Source organism: Oryzias melastigma, linkage group LG22 (genome assembly GCF_002922805.2).
Source record: "Oryzias melastigma strain HK-1 linkage group LG22, ASM292280v2, whole genome shotgun sequence".
Lineage (NCBI taxonomy): Eukaryota > Metazoa > Chordata > Actinopteri > Beloniformes > Adrianichthyidae > Oryzias > Oryzias melastigma.
The window spans coordinates 1706407-1726617 of record NC_050533.1 but is presented as its reverse complement, the minus strand read 5'-3'; the positions used below and the strand labels follow the sequence as shown (position 1 = coordinate 1726617).

General features: G+C 43.6%; 1 protein-coding gene across 3 annotated transcripts in view; it reads right to left on the bottom strand.

Moving 5' to 3' along the window:
- Positions 1 to 1754: 1754 nt before the first annotated feature.
- Positions 1755 to 20211, bottom strand: part of zfyve26 (zinc finger, FYVE domain containing 26) — a 29044-nt gene continuing 10587 nt past the window's right edge. For 2 of the 3 annotated variants that reach the window (XM_024274324.2, XM_024274330.2), the window contains exons 18-43: positions 19419 to 19595; positions 17315 to 17542; positions 17135 to 17240; positions 15219 to 16042; positions 14115 to 14314; positions 13933 to 14037; positions 13739 to 13861; positions 11574 to 11747; positions 10183 to 10432; positions 10010 to 10108; positions 9762 to 9937; positions 9549 to 9685; positions 9427 to 9455; positions 9217 to 9353; positions 8930 to 9150; positions 8037 to 8184; positions 7747 to 7956; positions 7460 to 7678; positions 5601 to 5798; positions 5452 to 5532; positions 5258 to 5385; positions 5021 to 5183; positions 4258 to 4317; positions 3971 to 4153; positions 2756 to 2806; positions 1755 to 2681 (exon numbers count right to left, since the gene is read on the bottom strand). In XM_024274324.2, the coding sequence (XP_024130092.1) occupies positions 2478 to 2681; positions 2756 to 2806; positions 3971 to 4153; positions 4258 to 4317; positions 5021 to 5183; positions 5258 to 5385; positions 5452 to 5532; positions 5601 to 5798; positions 7460 to 7678; positions 7747 to 7956; positions 8037 to 8184; positions 8930 to 9150; positions 9217 to 9353; positions 9427 to 9455; positions 9549 to 9685; positions 9762 to 9937; positions 10010 to 10108; positions 10183 to 10432; positions 11574 to 11747; positions 13739 to 13861; positions 13933 to 14037; positions 14115 to 14314; positions 15219 to 16042; positions 17135 to 17240; positions 17315 to 17542; positions 19419 to 19595 (4631 nt within the window). In that variant the 3' untranslated portion in view covers positions 1755 to 2477. The remainder of the gene's footprint in view (positions 2682 to 2755; positions 2807 to 3970; positions 4154 to 4257; positions 4318 to 5020; positions 5184 to 5257; positions 5386 to 5451; positions 5533 to 5600; positions 5799 to 7459; positions 7679 to 7746; positions 7957 to 8036; positions 8185 to 8929; positions 9151 to 9216; positions 9354 to 9426; positions 9456 to 9548; positions 9686 to 9761; positions 9938 to 10009; positions 10109 to 10182; positions 10433 to 11573; positions 11748 to 13738; positions 13862 to 13932; positions 14038 to 14114; positions 14315 to 15218; positions 16043 to 17134; positions 17241 to 17314; positions 17543 to 19418; positions 19596 to 20211) is intronic. The other variant, XM_024274339.2, reaches the window with a different exon arrangement.

The following is a 20211-nucleotide window of genomic DNA, read 5'->3' as shown; positions in this document are numbered from 1 at the left end:
CGAAGCAGCTGAACAACCCCACATTACCACACCTCCACCGACGTGCTTTACCATGGCAGCAGTTTCTCAGAAAAACCTTCTGTGTGTTTAAAAAGCTTAATTTGGCCATAAAGTACATTTTAGACTGCTTATTTACACGTTTTAATCAAATAATCGAAAAACCTAAAGAAAGTGAAAAAAAAAAGACTTTTTTTGGCATTCAAAGAATTTTTCCCCAAAATTTGCATCAAATTTCAGCACTTCTTTGCGTTTGCGGCGGTGTCCTCTGCATCAGAGGACGCCCCTCAGGTGAATGTTGCTTCTGTATTTAGAAACTTTATTGTTCACTAAAAATAAAAAATAAAAACTATGTAAAGCTAAACATGGTTTGTCCTTAAGATTTTTAAAACATATGTAAAAGTTGCTAAATGTTTCAAAAGTAAAACAATAAAAAGGAGAATTTAGGACTAAAGATGTAAAAGATTGCTGCTGTTCTCTGCAACAGCAGTTCTTTGCCTCTGCAGCAGTCAGAATAATGTCTTGACTTCTAGCTAAAGCAGCGATAACACATCAGAGGACGATCAGGGCTAAATGTTGGTCCAGTTTTTAGAACCTTTATTAACTTACACAAAAAAAGCAAATATATGTAATAAAAACTGTTTATCAGCTTGAAATAACTTAAACAGGAGATTTATTGTTTGTTTTATGAAGATTTAAACATAAATACTAAGGCTGCGAACTTTAATGCGTTATTATTCATTAACGCAAATTAATCGCACCTGGAGGAGCAGCACCTATTTAGGCTTCCACTGAGTTTTTGTTTTTTTAAAGCTCTCATAAAATTTACCAAATAAAACATTGTGATTAATAGCGATTAATCACAACACAAAAGTGTGATTAATCTGATTTTATTTAATCAATAGACAACCTTAATTAAAAAGTAAATGTTCTAAATGTTCATTTTTGTGTGATTTTATTTCGTGATTATTCGTAGATAAGTGGTCTGCAAATACGGTAACAAAGAAAAGTTAATTGCGATTATTTTTTCCCAGACGTACAATTAATAAGTGAATTTTTTTAATTGATTCCCGGCTCTTAAAAATACATAATGTGAGTAAAAAAATGTTATAAAAGTAAAACAAAAATGCAAATTTAAAAAAAAATGGAAACTTGACATTTTTTGTGTTGGAGCAAGTTTTTTTTAAATTAAATATATATTTTTGCTGCTCTTAATTTGAAGCGCATCATCACACTCCCACCAACGTGCTTCATCATGGAAGGAGTGTTTCAGGAAACCTTCCTTCCGTCTGTTGAAAGAGATTTTTTTTTGGATATAAAATCATAAAAAAAATATATATATATATCTTCTCAGACGTTTTGAAAGAATAATAAAATTATTATTCACTGAAAAAAGAAAAACATATGTATTACAAGAGTTTATCCACTTCAACAAACTAAAACCAGATATTTATCAAACATTCCTTAATATTTAAACATAAATTAAACATAAATGTGTAAAAAATTGTTACTAGAATTTGGGTTAAAAATAGTAACTTTTTTGTTGACTGCACATTAGAGTAAACGGAACAAGTTCTAAAAAAATTATATTTGTGTTTCTCTCAATTTGAAGCAGCTAAACAATCCCACATCATCACACTCCCACCTCCGTGCTTCATCATAGAAGCAGTTTTTCATGTGTTTAAACAGCTTTCTTTACTCAAAAGCACACAATTAAACACAAAGTTTCAGTCTACGTTAAAGAAGAGCAACAGAACTGTCAGTCTTGTATATATTTTATTTAGTCTTCTACATCACAGGTGATTAAGAAAACGAGGCTAAAATCTGGCCGCCGCTCCGCAGGCTTCTCCACGGGTTTCTCTTTCAGTATAAAGTGCGGCAGTGATGAGAGTTCAGGAGATCCGTCTCCGTTTGCATCGAATCCTTCAGGGAAACGCGTCCCGGACACAAACCAGCGCAGCAGCGGGACGAGTCGGGAGACGCGGCGGCAGACGCGGCAGCGAGGCACGAGTGTCAGCTTCCCTTTATGAGATCTTCTGGGGTCGATGGAGGTGAAGGAGGAGTTCACTTCAAATGCATCCTATGGAGTCAGGTTTGAGGTTTGTACCAATGTCACGCGTGAAAGCATCAGGAAAGACACATCCCGTTCTTCTGGACGTCTCCGGGTAAAGAGCTCCTCCTCCTTTAGGCTGAGGTAGGAAGGAGGTCTTAAATATGGCAGGTTCTGAGTAAAGCACAGCGGTGATTCTCAGCTTCACAGAAGCAAAGCGCTCTGAGCTCTGGACTCTGGAGGTCCGTCACTTCCGGGCGTTCCATCAGAGCTCCTTCATAGTCGCCGGCATGCACCTTGTGTGGAGGTAACCTTAAAACGTGTCTCGGTTTTTGCCACGACTGTTCCTTCACTTCTTTGAGGGTTAGTGGTGTTATTCTCGGTTATCCTCTGTAAGGAGGCGACAGATGTTGGACGACATCATCGGTCTTTACCTGCCGTTGGGTCGGCCCTGGCGAGGTGACTTGCTGTGCTCGGAGAGCCACTGCCTGCAGATGTTCTGCATCACCGAGTCCTGCGCCTCCTCGGCCGCCTGGAGGACCTCCTGGACCAGAGGGCCGGCCTGGCCCGGCTCCAGCTTCACCGCCAGCAGGTACGCCGGCCGCAGCTTGCTGCACAGCAGGTAGCCTTTGATCTGTGGGCGGAGCAACAGTAGGCGTGAGAACGGCGGCACGATGAAGGTCGGTGGAGAAGGTTCCGACTCGTCACCTTGTTCTCTGAGCTCTTGATCTCCAGAACAAGACTCTCCAGATCTTTAGCCTGAACCAGAAGAACAACAGTTTTGATTGAATCTATGGAGGGATTTTTGGGCCACGATATTGGAGCAAAACTCAGTTTTGAGATCAAAATTTTCTAAATTTTAAATGTGTTAAGAGAACAACTTCATAATTTGCAAATAAAAATATTTAATATTTGCTTTCAAAAGCTTTTTTTACAATTGCAGCATTAACGTTTTTAGATGCGTGCCTCATCTCGCCCTCTCGTTTCGTGTCATGTTTGTGCCAGCCTGCTGATTGGTCTAGATTCTATCCAATCAGGTGTCTCTGCCTCACATGGATGGTGTTTGTGGACCGAGGCGGAATGTGGACTTTCTATCATTCAGAATTCGACCAGCAAGTTTAAAATGTCTGCAGCAGAAAAACGTCTGAGCGTCGTCTCCGTCCAGCCGGACGTAACAATTATGACTTGAATAAATGAACTATAGATTCTTTTCATAAATAAAGCATTGAAATATTAAGAGAAAGTTGCATTTTTTCATGAATATTTTTTTTTTCTTTGGACAAAAGTGAACAGGAGTTCTTAGAAATAAATGAACATTAAAAGTTAAAAAGGACATTTCTTCTGCTTATAAATGAAGTTTATTTTGGTAAAGCAGCATTACTTCCTTATTTACTACTGATGTTAATCCAAACACACTGTTGTGCAGCAGAAGATCATGGGGGTTTAGAGTCCTGAGGCCTGTTTAGAGTAATGTCAGAAGATTAACTTTACAGTTTATTCTACGGTTTCAGGAGATTTTCAGCCATAAATTCACAAATTTGACTAAATAAAAGCCACATAAAGGAGTCTGTCCTGCGTTTGGTCACCAGGTTAGATCAATATGGCGATTTGATTGGATAGAATCTCGACCAATCAGCAGGCTGGCACAAACATGACACGAAACAAACGTATCAACACAAAATCAAAGATAGGGCGAAAGTGAGATGAGGCACAACGCATCGAAAAACATTCATGCTGCAATCGCAGAAATAAAAGTTTTTGAAAGCAAATATTAAATATTTGTATTTGCAAATTACGACAAATTTAAAATTTAGAACATTTTGATCTAAAAACAGAGTTGTGCTGCTATATTGTGACACAAAAGTCCCTCCATATGAATCAACACCAGGAGGCAGAAGTCGGAGCGCCTCGGTAAAGTCTTACGTCCGCCGGCGCCTTCTCTGCGGCGGACACGCAGCTGAGGAGGAGCGCGTCGCAGTCGCTCCTGGTGGCCGAGCCGGACTCTCCCACGCACTTCAGCAGCTGCCGCACCGAGGAGAACTGCCGCTGCCGGATGAGCCTCTGGCCCGCCCGGACGTACACCACCTGGGCCTCCAGCTGGAAGTCCTGGAAGGACGGGCGACGGACCGAACCCGGAACCGTCCGGCTACACGTTACACTCACAGCTTCAAACGTTCTCTCAGCAAACCTCATAAACGTGGTGAACAAACCTGGATGACTCTGTAGGCGATGCCGAAGCCTTCCTCTATGTTTTTCCCTCCGAGCATCACCTGCAGCACCAGAGGTGAAGGGTCAGTTACCAACGGCAGTCACGTTCTCGCCGATTCAACCAATCAGAATTGGATTTATTTGATGACATAATGATGACATAATCGCCTCTGATTGGATGGTCAAAGCTCGCACTACCAAAAGAAAACGTCTTCTGTTTTCCAGAAACTGGTCTTGATTTTTGTTTGAATTACTTGCTGTTTTGCAGTTAACAATAGAAGAAGGTGGAGAAGTTGATTTAGTTCAGATTTAATGCGTAAGTCGTTCTTAAGATGGACTTTTCCAGAAAAACTGAACATGGTCAAAAACCCCAAAGCTAGTGATCCTCTCAGCAGGAAAAGAGTTTGTTCACTTTCAGGCTTCCAGCAGGTCTGTCTGTCCAGGTAACAGAGTTTTGTGACGATGTTGAGCGACAAAGGGGCCAGAGTGAGAACTTCCACGCCGCCACTGAACGCACCACGGCTGCTCTGAATGCATTGAGCTGCAGCGACTCGTTATCGGCAGGATTTTGGACACTATAGTTCCCCAGACAAAAACGTGTTTCAAGACCATGAAAAACTAGAGTTCATCACCCTCATCGACCAACTACTGAAAAAAATAGCTAAACTTCAAAATAAATAAAATCCTAAATTAGCCAAAGCAGCTAGCATGTAGCTGAAATATTTCAGCTAAAAGAAGCGTAAAAACGAGCGACTGAATCCACACCTTACAAGCCACCTCCACCTTCATGGGCGTTCCTCCAAACAGCGTCGGCGGGGAGGCGGACGGCTTCGTGGCGCCGGTCGGCGTCGACTTGGACGACGCGGCGCTCTCGCAGCGGTGAAGGAAGCGGGTGACTTCCAGCTGCAGCTCGATGGTGTTGACGTGTCTGAGGAGAGGAAACGTTTGAGCTGTGAAGCTGAAGAGAAGACTAGAAACCTAAAACCCGAGCAGCTGGATGACCTGGACACGTCGCTGGAGGACATCGTCTTCCTGAAGGAGATGACCGACGACCTTTTCCTCCCGGCGCCGCGGCCCTGCTGCTCCTGCAGGTACGCCTTCAGGTGTTCTTTGGCTTTCACCAACCAGCGCTGCAGCAAGTTTACGGTCAGAAATTAGGAGGAACATCTCAGACGTGAAGAAGAAACGTCTGCTACCTGCTGCTCCCCCAGCTGGACGTAGGAGGCGGCTCCGTGAGTGAAGAATCGGATGCAGGTCATGGCGGCTCGCACGTGATCCTGTGGAGGAGGAACGTTGGAGACGGCGTTCTGCGTGTGTGTAGAGGGGAAGGGGGGCGGGGACGTACCATCATGAACTGCTGCAGCTGGTACAGAGAGTGGTAGAAGCCGCGGCGCTGCAGGAACTGGCAGGAGGCGATGAGGTAGCGGACGCAGGAATCCAGGCCGGGGTCCAGCTTCTCCAGGACTCCCTGCAGCACGCTGAGCCGCCCCCGCTCCAGAGTGGGCTGCAGCACCCCCTCCAGGAAGACCTCATCCGGACAGTCCTGAGCAACAGGATCAGAGGATACACCAAAGACTTTTTACACACTTTTCAGAGCAACTGCTGTTTTAACCCTGGGGAACCGACGGACGCCCTCGCTGTGAGATGAAATACTCAATCTAAAATGAATTTTAACTTTGTTTTATGTTCTGTAACTGGTATTTTATTGAACTAATGGGAGAATATGGCGTTTGTTTATAGTTTTAGGACAAGAGCGATGTTTTATTTTAGTAAATAAAGTGTAAGACAAACTTCAGGCAGTGCGCCCTCGGAGGGGGCGGAGCCAATCAGAGCTGTCTGTTGTTAAAAATCCTGCAAGGAGGAAACCGATCATAATTTTATGATGGGATTTACTACAACGAGCACCAGCATTGCCAAAAACATCACGGAAAAGTCTCGCTGTTACGAGAGGCGAGCAGTTCAGAATAGAAGGACACGCCCCCAGCCGGCCGACCTGACCTACAAATCCCAAATAGATGCCAATTTTGTAAAAATATTTAGTGTTGATTGACTATGAGCCAAATTTAATTTAATTTAGCCCAAAAAACCTCAGTAGATCCCAAATTAGCCAAAAATGTTAGCCTGTTGCTAAAATAGGAGCTAAACTCTCAATTAGCATAAATAACCACAGAAGATGCCAAATTAGCCAAAATAGCCAAATTAGGACTAGATAATAAATTAGCCAAAAACGTTAGCATGTTGCTAAAATTCCAAGTTGGCATGGAAAACCTCAGTAGATCCCAAATTAGCCAAAAAAGTTAGCCTGTTATTAAAATAGAAGCTAAACTCAGAATTAGCATAAAAACACAGTAGATGCCAAATTAGCCAAAACGTTGGCATGTTGCAAAAACAGAAGCTACACTCACAATTAAGCCAATAAAAACCTGACTAGAAAACAAATTTGCAAAAAATGCTAGCATGTTGCTAAAACTCAAAATTAGCATGAAAAACCTCAGTAGATATCAAATTAGTAAAAAAGGGTTAGACTTTTCCTAAAATATAAGCTGAACTCTAAATTAGCCTAAAAACACAGTAGATACCAAGTTAGCCAAAAATGTTAGCATAATGTTAAAACTCCAAATTAGCATGAAAAACCTCAGTAGACACCAAAGTAGCCAAAGACGATGGCCTGTTGCTAAAACAGAAGCTAAACTCACAATTAAGCCTATAAAAACCTCAGTAGATAACAAATTAGCCAAAAACGTTAGCATGTAGCTAAAATATTAGATAAACTGTTTTTTTAAATAATTACAATAAAGATGAAAACATAACACATGAATATATTTAGAGGTTTGTTGATAATCTACTTAAAATGTTGAAATGTGAAGACTTTCTCATTCATTTCCTATGAGGCATATTTTGCTCAGTAAACAATGAAGTTTATGAAAACTATAGATTAAAGCAGTAATGTCCTGAAGGAGCTGAACGTTTTGACACCAAGATTGATGAAAGTGTGAATGTTTCCTAAACATTGATGAACTAACGGTAGCGTCACACATGTGAGGTTGTACTAATGATACCAAACAAGCGAGTATGTGTCTTTAAACTGAAAATACAGAAAGTTCAAAAGTAGACAAAAACAGAGTTTTAGGCTCTATGTTCCAGAGGGTTAAGCTCCGCCTTTTTTTAAATAAAACAAGGAAGATGTGTTTCTGCATCTCTGACCTTCTTGATGAGGTACGTGACGGCCTCTGTCACGCAGTCGTGCCGCATGTAGAAGCTGATGAGCGCCAGGTGAGTGCCGTATGCGCTCAGGTAGTAGAGGCACTCCGGGTTGAGGCTGCCGCTCGCCGCCGCCGTGTGGTCGTGCCGCTCGACGGACGAATTCTCCCTCAGAGCGCCCTCCAGCTCTCGAAGAGATGCTAGAACGTCCTCCCCGTAAGCCTGGTTCAGAGGGGGGCAGTGAATGACAGATCACCGACTCCTCCCTCCTCGCTCAGGAGTCGTCCTACCGTCGACGGAGAAGGTCGGAGGTCGTTCTCCAGGTGCTGGACGACCTCCTGCAGCAGCGGAGGACCCAGACTCAGCTGGTTTCGGTCCACCGGGGCCTTCAGGCAGCGAGTGAACTTCTCCCTCGCCGCTGAAAGGTTCCCGGCCTTCAGAGACGCCGTGGCCCACGCCTGCCACACGCCGGCGGGATCCAGGCCGCTCTTGGTGGACACCTGGAGGAGCGGCAGACGATTTAAGGATAGGAACACTCAGATGTTTCCGTCCACAGGAGAGGAAAGGGCAGAAGATTCACCTCCACCGCCAGCTGGTAATGCTCAGCCTCCAGCAGCTGGTTACGGAGACGCGCCACCGCCGTCGTCTCCAAGATGTCGTCCAGAGAAGGAATATATTTGTAGTTGGCCGTCACCAGGATTTTCAGGACGTCCACTTTACTGATGTAACTGTGGAGAGGAAGCCAGAAAGGAAAGAAACAGAATGTCGAGTCATTTATTAATATTGAGGAACAATATTTAACTTTCATTCTGTTAATATTATAAGTTGGTTTTTTTTATTCATTTTTATGTTATCCTCTGATCTTTAATAAACAACACTTTAGTCACACTGTACCTGTGTACGGCCAGGATACACACCTGTTGAAACACGCTGCACACCTGTCCGCTAGAATCTGATGTGTTTTAGTTTGCATTTGGTGCTCTGCCATCCAAATGAGTTTGTTGCTACTTGGTTCTTGGCTGTTTTTTTTAAAGTCTTTTTTCCTCGACTTTCTCATGAGGTCACATAGTGTTGAAAAAAAAAAATTCAAGACCAATTCCCCTGAAACTTAAGAATCTTTAGGCCTCATTTCAGTCAAATAAAGTGTAAGACTTTTTAAGACTTAATAAGGACTCGCAATCATCATGTAGCAAAGTAAGAATGAGAATAGAAACAAAGGAGCAGAATAACAGATACAATTTCACAGCAAACACATCGAGTTTGTTGAGGGATGTTCAGTGGATGAGATTCTTTTTTAGGTGTAATTTTGGAAATAATCATCTTAGCGATGTGATCACACCAAAACTGTTCTTCAGGAGCCATCACATTCTCCTGTCATCTTGAAATCTGGCCTTAAAGACGACTGATCTTCTCCCTGAGAAGATCGATCTTCAGTGTTTCTGTTTTACAAATCTGTGAAGTGGTGTGTCCTACCTGTCACAGAGCGCCAGATCCTGACTGCGGCTGACTTTGACGAACATCACCTTGGCGCTGAACAGCAGCCGCCGCATCACGTCGGTGAGCAGGCCGGCGTCCACCTCCGGGTTGGTCAGCTTACGGGACAGAGCGCGGCAGTGAGCGATGAGCTGGCGCCCGCAGGCGGTCTGGTCGCTGTGCAGAGACAGGATGGCCACGCACAGGTGCGCACTGGGAGCCTGCAGGAGACACAGCAACGCTCAGCCACAGGAACCCAGACCGAACCGGCGCCCGGCGGTGCACACCTGCTCGTAGTAGAAGCCGCTGCGCAGCAGCTGGTTCTCGGCGGGGTTGGTGCTGAGCTGGAAGCGCCGATGGACCACCTCCGGGAGATGGAGCATCCCGTCCAGATCCGGCTGCGTTTCTGCAGAGTTTCCGACCACTGCAGGGACAGAGCAGCAGGTCACCGGAACGTTCCAGAACTGATGGAACTATGGCAGGAACACGGAGCTCACCTTCAGGAGACTCCAGCTCGCTTTCAGAGCTGCAAACCAAAACAAAAACACCATCATTTCCTGTCCCACATGACCGTCTTCATCCAATCAGAGCCCAGGACCTCCACGATGACAGCTCTTACTCTGCATGGAAGAAGGAGTAACACTGGTCGCAGACTCGCACTTCCTCCCCCGGATGTCCCTCCACTAACATCCGGCGCTCGGAGCACGCCTGACAAACCAGCCGGCCGCACCTCCGGCAGTGATGGCGCCTGTTGAACTGAGAGCAGGAGGGCGGGGTCAAGCGTCTGTCATATGTCACACACAGCGATGACTCTCCCGGGGGGCCGGCTCACCATGGTGAACCTCTCCCGCCGGCACACCATGCACACGTCCTGCTGCGAGTCGGGGACCCAGTCCTTCTCGGCCGGCGGCTGATCCGGCGGCTGGAACTTTGCCGCGGAGAGCCGCTTCCGGGCCACGGAGCCGCGGTCCCTGTCCGAGCTGCTGGTGGAGTGGGTGGGGGTGCTGTCTGCAATGAACAACGACAGGGTTAAAGGTCTGGACTGAACGACAGAATCCGAATCATCCGGGCGGGTCCCACGTGAAGACGACGCCGGAGACTCCATCTGTCCCGACGACTGGGAGCCGGTCTCGTGAGCGGGACACTGCAGCAGGGAGTCCTGGAGGCTGATGACAGAGTCTGCGGAGGAGAACCGGAGCGTTCACATGCGGAATGGGGCAGGAGGAGGAGCGGGTCGGAGCGCCTGGACTGACCGGAGCGAGACCGCTCTCTGGGAGCGCAGGAGAAGTCCAGAGCCTTGCAGGCGTAGTCCGCCAGCAGCTTATCTACGTCCTCGGCGCCAAAGCCCGCCTCCTGACCCACCAGCAGGCTGCGCAGCGTCCGCACCGCCACCTCCGCCCAGTCCACCTTCAGGTTCATCAGGAGCTGCTCCAGGATCAGCATGGGCTCCGACAGCAGCGGGAAGTAGTCCTGCCGGGCGGCTGGGGGCAGAGTCAGCAGCACCTGGGAGGGCAAACGAGGCGCCGTCATCACTCAGGGCTCAGGACGTCCCGCTTCAGGGCTCCGAAACACCGCGGGAACAAAAGTAACATTTCAGGAATGAAAAAGTTGCTAAACACAGAGAGGGTGTGAACGCCATAAAAGTGGGAACAAACCGTCCCAACAGCAACACGGCCTCCACCTTCACTTCAGGACGTTACCATTTAGAAATGCATCAAAACATTGTTTCCCATCAAATGTCCTCATTTAGAATCACTTTCTGTTGTAGGGCTGCTGAAATTAGTCGACTATTAAAATAGTCGAAAACTAATTTAATAGTTGATTAGTCCTTACTTTATATTATATGGAGTCAGAGTGTAGTAAAGTTGACAGTTATAATGGCATTCTGAAAGCTTTTTGGACTATTTTGGCATTTATTAAGGTTTTTTAGGCTATTTTGGAGTTTAGCTAATACTTCAGCTACATGCTAGCTATTTTGGTGTTTTTCATTTTTTTAGGTTGTTTTGAAGTTAGGGTAATATTTACACTCTAGCAGTTTTTGGCTAATTTAGTCTTTTTCCAGATTTTTAGGCTATTTTGAAGTTTGGCTATTTTTTTCAGCTACATGCTAGCTACTTTGGCGAACCTAAGTTTTTTTTTCTAAGTTTTTTAGGCTAATTTGGAGTTTAGCTAAAATTTTAGCTGGCTATCAGCTTTGGTATTTTCAGCTATCAATTTCAGCATCTTCAGCTATCAGCACGAGCATCTTTAGCGCCCAAATTCAGCTTACACCATTCACACTAACATTATCACAGATAATTCTATACATCTAGTTTTTTGTTAGTAAGTAAATGATGGTTAAAATGTTTGCTTTACATCCAGTTTGTGCTCGACCCCATTAGTCGACTATTAAAATGATAGTTTGCGGCAGCACTATTCTGTTGCTCAAACTCTGGTTTTGTTGGTGTAAACTGATCTCTGTTGAGTTTTCATTGATGTCAGACACATTCCTTCAGTGCGTGATGGGGCATGACGGAGTCAGAACTTCACTCACCTGGAGGACAACAACAGTTACACAACATCCGGAGGCAAAACAAACCATCTGCACGTTCTCGTTTAACCTCCATAAAAACAAAAGACGTAAGCGCACGCGGGCTCCGCCCACCTTCGATCCCAGATGCAGAGCTTCGATGTGCCGCCGGCGTGCTGGAGACACCTGTCTCTGAAAGTGAACGGTCAGGTAATCGGACAGGAAGTGGCACGCGGCCAAGCCGGGGCGGCGATCCAGAGCGCGCTCACAAACATCCAGACCCTCCGAGTCGGACACGGCTTCCAGCAGCTAAAAGTGAGGATTGAATGTGAGAAAGGGAGTCAGGCGGTGCAGGAAGCGTCAGCCAAAACGTTTCTTTGATGAATAACCTTCAAGGGTGAAGCGTTTTCCACTCAGCCGTTCATGTACAGTAAATACACAACAAATGAGTTTCCTTCAACAGGTCACATATTCACAGCAGAAGGACATTTGCAGTTCAATAAGTTCAATTAATACATGAATTCGAACATTTTTTTAAAACAACTAACTGATTTTTTTATTTGTTTCATTTTGGCTTCTTATGGTGTAACCCTTTGCTTTCTGTCATTTTCAACATTATTTGGCTGTTTTTAAACATCTTACACATTTTTTTATTTAGCATCTTTGTTTTTGTTCTGAAAAACATTTATTTTTTTGTCTCCAAAATTCACTTTGTGACTTTTTTTAAGCTTGTTTTGGGTCATTTTTCACTTCCTCCCGTCACCACATGAAGGAGAACGTGATGCATTTTTTTTGTCTTAGAAGAGAAAAAGTTTACATTTAACAAACAAATCATCAACTTTAGAACTTTAGTTTTTACTGTTATTTCCTGTTTGAGCTTCATCTCAGCTGTTCGTTCTTCTCTAGGGCTTCATATCACTAATTATTTCAAGACTCGATTCAATTCAGATTTTTTTTGATTCACTAAATTCAAATTTGAGTTTACACATTTATAAACATTTTTTTAGAAATACATTAATCATCTATATATGCTTTGAAGATTTTCATATTAATCTGATCCAGTTCATATACTGTAAAATCAGTAAAATAATGAGATTGTTGATATCATACAGAGTTACATGAATCCTCAAAAGAAACTCCAATTGTTGTTCTTCCTCTGAAAAGGCGTTTCAGTTTGGCCACTAGGAAGCGATCACGCCATAGGCTTACATCTTATTCCAGAAGAAGAAGAATTAATGATTAAAAAAAACAATGTTTTAGACCATAAATGGTTACTTTAAAAATATTTCCTTAAAAAAGTTTGTGAAATTCCTGCCTGTGAGTTTATAAAGACGTTCATTTAGTCAGAATGTTTAGATTGGCTGAATGTTAGCATTAGCCGTCCTATGGGAGATTACATTAAACGCTAGCATCAAGCTAGCAGACTTTAGCTTTATGTGTTAGATCGATTTATTGATTTCATCAACCCAGCTCTACTCTTAACTATATTTTAACTTTAGTTTGTCTTTGTTTTTGTCTTTTGCTCTTTATATTACATTTATTTAAAAAGTAAAAGTTATTTTCAAGTTTTTGGACTGACATTACAAAAAAGATTTACTATTCTTTTTTTATGGAAGTTCTTCATTAATTTTAATGTCATTCAGCAGATTTAGCATTATTTTTTTATGCTGTTTGGCTAATCGTATTCAACATTTCTTTATTTAAATGGCATTGGATCAGGTGAAAACTGGAGGTTTGAAAAAGCTGCGGTTTAAGACGTGGGCGGGGCTAAAATCTGACTTTCTCCTCTCCAAATCTATATTCATCCACTTCAGAGATGTATGTTTTTCCTTTTCCTCGTCTGAGCTGCCATCCGGCTCTAAACTGGAGCTCTGATATTGCTCGCCATTATCTGGGTGTTGTGAGGCGCAGGAGAGTGTAAACAAAGGTATTCTGGGAAATTAGCGAGGCCAGCAGTCTGTCTACAACACAAAAGCTAATTTCTAAGGAACTTCTGCAGAAAATATGTCCTAAAACAACAGGATGGTGCAAAAAAACTGCACTATCATGATTTAAAAAAACACTGGGAATGATTTTACAAAGGAAAAAAATAGAATTGGAGTGTTCATGTTAGTCCTTTTTGGCCTTTTTATGATTTCTTTACTGTCAGAGAGAATTTCTATTGTCAGGAAAAATGATCTCAGATTCATTTGTTTCATTACAAATTGCTAGTTTGAATAAATGCGACATCCAGCTGGAATGAGAGATGAACACGTTTGCATCACGTTAGACTTTGGTGAAGGCCACTGGGAGGTCTGAACCTGAAAAGCCTCGTCCGCCTGTCCTTTCTCCAGCAGATGGAGGAGATGCTCCGTCTGCAGCTGCAGCCTCAGCTGCTCCGACACCGGATGAAGCCCCGCCCACTGCTCGCACAGAGCGAACTCCTGCCAGACAGAAACTTCTTCTCAGACATTTCCTCATACAGAACTGAGCTCAGGAGGTCTGCAGAACCCACTTTCGTCTCCAGGAGGATGGACAGAACGGCCTCCGGGTTTGCTTTGGACTCCGCCCTCAGCTCCTGCCACGTTGACCCGGGCGGGGGCGGCTGTAAACTCATCATCTGAGATGAGAGAACAGAGCGGACTTCAGCTAAAATGTTCTCCTCGTTGGAAATAAAAGGCGGTTTCAGTGGGTCACCTGGTGGTAGACGCTCAGCTCCTTCTGCTTCAGCTCCAGCTCCGATCTCAGCTCGGTTTCTGTGTCCGGGTCGTTCAGGCAGAACTCCATCAGCTCCAGGCAGGCGGCCAGAGGCCACTGCTCCAGGGCCCGCAGCGTGACCCGGGCCCGCAGGTCAGGGTCCTGCACTCTGAAGAGGTGAGCCGGACCTTCGTCTCCATCTGTGATAGAACTGCCACGATTAGCCGACTCTTAGAATAGACTAATTTAATAGTCGATTAGTCGTTAGTTTATATTATATGGAGTCAGAGTGTAGTAAAGTTGAAAGTTATGATGACATTCTGATAGCTTTATAGACTATTTTGGCATTTAAGACAGTTTTTTGGACTATTTTGGAGTTCAAATAATATTCCAGCTACATGCTAGCTATTTTGGCTAATTTAGGCTTTTTTTGTTCTTTAGGCTAATTTGCAGTTTAGCTATTTTAATTCGGCTACATCTATTTTTGGGGCTAATTTAGCATTTTTTTCATTTTTTAAGACTAATTTGGAATGAAGCTAATATTTCAACTACAAGCTAAATATTTTAGCTAATTTATAATTTTTCAGGTTTTTTTTAGGCTAATTTGGAGCTTAGCTAATATTTCAGCTACATGCTAGCTATTTTGGCTTATTTAGTTTTTTTTTTTCTTGGCTATTTTAAAGCTTAGCTAATATTTCACCTACATGTTTTTGCTAACTTAGATTTTTTGTCATTTTTAAAGGGGCTACTTTGGGATTTAACTAATATTTTAGCTGGTTATCAGCCTCAGCATTTTCCGCTATCAACTTCAGTGATTTCAAATATCAATATCAGCATCTTCATCTATCAGCACTAGCATCTTCAGAAGCCAAAATTAGCCTACAGCATTCACACTAGCATTATCACAGGTAATATATCTAGTTTTTAGTTAGTTAAAAGCTAATGAAGTGTGTTTTACATCCACTTTGTGCATGCTGATTAGTCGACTAATCGGAAAAATAATCTGTGATTAATCGACTATTAAAATAATCCTTTGTGGCAGCACTAATCTGCATACACAGGCGCATCATTCAAAAAAATTCACTGCATGATTTCCTCACTCACCTTCCAAAGCGGAGCAGGCCAGCAGGCGGTCTCGGAGCGCCCTCTCCTGGCCGGAGCCTCGTCCGTACAGCTCCAGCAGACTCAGGGCTCGACTCAGGTCTCTAGAGATGAGGGCCTTCTCGAAGGCCTCCGCCGCCAGAGCCTGCGTGGCCTCGTCCTGAGGCCCAGACAGGAGGAGGCCGACGATGGGTTTCCCACAGATCAGAGCTCCCAGTCCAGCAGAACCTTCTCCTTCCCAGGAGGAGGAGTCCAGGAGCGGCTCCACCATGGTCTGGAGATAAGCCCGCAGGACAGGGAACTCCTTCAGGAGACCGTCTGCTTCTCGATAAAGCTGCTCGCCGTCCAGGACCACGTCTTTGCGGCCGCTGCGGAAGTATCCGGACCATCCGGACGACTGCGTTTTGGCGGTTTCTCCTCTGCAGGCGCTCAAGCACGAGAGCGCGGCGAGAAGAGGCGAGCAGGACTTCAGGAAGGACAGAGCCGAAGCCGTCAGGAGGAAGGAACTGGAGGAGGGAAATGTTGACTGGGAGGGTGGGGAGGTGGAGAGGCTGCTGGGCGTGGTGGAGTGGTCGTCCACGGAGACTTCAGACTCGGAGCTCGCATCGGAGCGAGGATCGGAGATCCCGAAAGCGGACGTGAGATCCTGAACGTGCTGCTGGAGCAGGGGGGACAGTGCAGTGACGCTGAACGGCCCCGCATCCATCCCGGAGTCTCCGCCCTCGCCTGAACAGGAAGTCCAGACGGGCAGAGCCTCACAGCAGCGCTGCACGATCACCTGCTGGACGCTCAGGCACAGCCCCTCCTGCTTCAACAAGGACTGGGCTCTGGAGAGTCAACAAGACAGGATCAGAGAGACGAGAATCACAAACTCTAAACACGTGTCAAAGTCAAGGCCCAGGGGCCGAATCCGGCCCTCCGAGTAGTTCTATCTGGCCCTCCAGATCATTTTATTTTATTGTTATTAATGACCCGATGTTATCTTGTGCTCATTTCTAACTTGTATAATTTTGACAAAATATATTTTTATGGAGAGTAAAATATTGAAAGTTATTTAAGGTTTCAGTTGATTTATTCTGGAATAATATTCCTGCCTTTTTATTATTCATAATTATGTTTAAAAGTTATGGTTTTAAAGTTTTAGAAATTAGCATTCTGCTAGCTGTTTGGACTATTTTAACATTTACTAAGATTTTTTTAGGCTATTTTGGAGTTTAGCTAATTTTTCAGCTGCATGTTAGCTGTTTTGGCTAATTCTGGATTTAAAAAAAGTTTTTAGGCTGTTTTGGTGCTAAGCTAATATTTACACACTAGCTGCTTTGGCTAATTTAAGCATTTTATATTTTTTAGGCTATATTGAAGTTTAGCTACTTACCAGGTACATGCTAGCTGTTTTGGCTAGTTTAGGCTTTTTATCGTTTTTTTGGTCCATTTTGGAGTTTATCTAATATTTCAGCTACATAATAGATGCTTTGGCTGACTTATGCTTTTCAGTTTTTCAGGCTATTTTGAACTTAGGCTAATATTTACATGCTAGCTACATGGGCTAATTAGGCTTTTTGGGCTATTTTAAAGTTTAGCAATTTTTTTCAGCTATATGCTAGCTGTTTAGGCTAACCGAAGTTTTTTATTTTTTTATTTCTTTAGGCTAATTTGACATTTAGCTAATATTTTAGCTGGCTATCAACTTCAGCATCGTTAGCAGCCAAATTCAGCTCACAGTATTCACACTAGCATTATTCGGGTAATTTTATATATCAGGTTTATAACTATGTTGAAAAGTTACAGTTTTAAAAATGTAGTTTTAGAGTGTTTAATAAATGTTTATCCTATTCGGCCCGTGACCTCAGGTGTGTTTTGGCCCCCTGTGCAATTGAGTTTGACACCTCTGTTCTAGACGGAGACGAAGAGACCCCTACCTGCCAGGAGACACCTGTCGCTCAAACAGAAGGTGGGAAACCAGCTGGAATGGAGCCTGAAGCAACACCAGCATCGGGTTTCCGAGCTTCACCTTGTTGGTCTGATCTACAGAAGAAAAAGAAACAGTGATGTCAGAGCGCAGAACCATTTGAGCATCTGCAGACCCAGAGGGTTTCTACCTTCAGAACCGAGGCAGCGCACCAACACCGACGCCAGCGTGTTGACGTAGTCCAGAAAACTGCGCACGTAATCGGGCCTGCCGAGCTCCGGCTCAAAGGGACACAGCTGGTCCAGAGTGCGGAGCAGCTGCTTCATGTTGGAGCGCACAGGATGGGCGTCCAGCTCCGACTGCTTCAGGCCGGCCTGCTCCACCAGCAGCGCCAGGAGGGCGCCGCCCACGCTGCCCCCTGCAGGACCAGGAGTGAACAACGATCTTTAAAGTCCGACTCAGACCGTCTCCTGATCCGTTTTCAAAGAGTTCCCAGCAGGGCTGCCACGATTAGTCGGCTAATCGATTATTAAAATAGTCAACGACTAATTCAATAGTCGATTAGTTGTTACTTCATATTCTATGGAGTCAGAGTGTAGTAAAGTTGAAACACCAAAAAAAAAAAACGGCCTTTTCTCATTATTTGAGTCAGTGAAGACAAACTTTATCTTTAGTAATAAAATAGTTCCTTGTTTCAGATGCCGACCTCATTAGAGAGATCAGGAATATACTGTCCATCAAACTCATGTTGACAGGTGACCTTTGACCCTGTAAACCCTTCACATATAAAACTGATATTAAATTGTTACATCATCTTGAGGGGCGGGGCACCTGTCGAAACGGGTTTGATGGATGGTGTAGGGCAGAGGTCGCGACCTTTTACAGTAAGAGAGCCATTTGGGTTCCTTTTCTATTGATAAAACCTAGGAGTCGTACAGTCTCACTTTAACCTTTAGGAAATCTGGAAATTCATGACCTTGTTTTTTAATTATAATAAAAATGAATTATTATTATCAAAATGTGATTTTTTTTAAAACTTATTTCCAAAATAAAAGATGTTCTGTCCCAAACAGGATCATCTCAGTGCAGCTTTGGAACCAATGATGTGCAGCATAAGATAATATGTGCTGGTAATTAATCAAAAAAATCAAACTTCTTACCAAAGTTTAGCTTTGCATATAAAATCTGTTCATTCTAGAGATATTGTTGAGAAGACATCTTCAGGTCAACAGGGATGTAAAAAACCTACATAGTTTATCATCTATGTGCACCTCAGATATCAAGTTATCTAATCTAAATTAAATAAATGCTAATTAATTAATCCTTACTTTTAAAAAGGCTTTTTTATTTTTCTTTTATTTAATTTTTTCCCCCTCTTTGTCCTCAGCAGTCTCACCCTGCTGGGTTTTGTTATTTTAGTTTGGGGTTGGACCCTGGTAGTCTTAGTTTGCGGGCTTTGTTTATTTGTTTTCTTTATGCAGTTTTGGTTTGGCAGCCATTAGCAGGGAGCTGGTGACTTATTCTATGTTTGGTCAAGGAGCCACCATGGAAAGATGAAAGATCCACATGAGGATCTGGAGCTGCAGACTCCTGGTGTAGGGTCAAAGGTCACCTGTCAAAATGAGTTTGATGGAAAGTATATTCCTTATATCTCTCATTTGATTTAATCACAGAAACTAATGAGGGACAGAGGATTCATTAAAAGTTTAATAAACTATTATCTTTGTCGTCTTTATTTTCAGTTAAAGCTAATGATGGTTAAGGTGTGTGTTTTACATCCACTTTGTGCATGACCCGATTAGTCGACTAATAAAATAATCGTTTGCGGCAGCCCCAGTTCCCAGTTGTCTTTAACTATGAAGATGCTGTTTTTAGCTGATTTTTTTAAGCATTGTGTCGTTTTCAAGGACATAGTTTCTGAAGAGCAGCAGTTCATTAGAAATTCACCCGAGTTCAAGCGTCAAGCAACCCCGCCCCCCTTTGCCCTCCGCATTGCTGAGACATAGGAGCTTGAAGCCCCGCCCAGCCTATTTTCTACAAATATCTTTTTCCTCTGCACCTGATTCACAGCAATTTGAACAAATAAACACTCAGAAATGCAGATTTGAACTTAATTTTCTTCATACATCAACATGTTAAAAACACCATTTTCATCAGAGTGGGTATTTAACACCTACAGAAGTTAGTGTTTTCAAAATGGTGATTTGAAAACACTGATTTTTATATCTTTGGCTAAACTAAAATTCTGACTTGATGGAAGTAAATGTAAAGAGAAGACGAGCCTCGGTTCTGACCTGCGGCGTCGGCTGCCGTGCTCAGGACCTGAACGATGCTCTCCAGACGCTGAGTCAGGCTGAGCCGAGCGGAGATGTTCTCCTCGCCGAGCGTCGGGTGACAACACAGCAGCACTTCCTGGATGCAGCAGCCAAACGGGCTGGAGAACGCCGCGTCGTCACCGCCGCCGCCGGCTTCTGCAAACATGACGATCAGCAGCATGAAAACATCATTTTTTCCTCAACAAATCAGGTCGAAAGTGTTGATAAAGTGTGTTTCTGTTAAAAACCGTCACAGAAAGTCACACATGTGTGAGGTCAAACCAGGATCAGCTTAAAGTGAACAAAAAAATAGAATTTAAATATGAATACAATATTATTTAAAGTTAAAGACTGAAAAAAAAACTACAAACCTAAATCAGTTGAAATATGTTTATTAGAAATATATTTTTAATTTCTCTTTCTTTGCTTTCAGTTCTCCATTTACAGCTTTCATTCAGACTTCTTGTCCGGAATGGATCCTTGTTTTACGAGGGGGCGGGGCTTTGAGCACATTGGCTACCGGGACATGATTGACATCAGGTGACGTCATTTCTGCTCCGGAATAGCATGATAAGGAGGTTGACGCTGGCGGTGCCAGCAACAGATGCAGTTCTGTAGCAGAAAAAAAAAATAAAAATAAAAAACGCTTTCATTCGATGTCAGTCATGTCCTGATGGCCAATGGGCTCAAAGCCCCGCCCCCAAAAAAGACTGAAACCGAAAAGTCTGAATGGAAATTGTAAATTTAGACTCAAAGCGAAGAGGGAACAAAG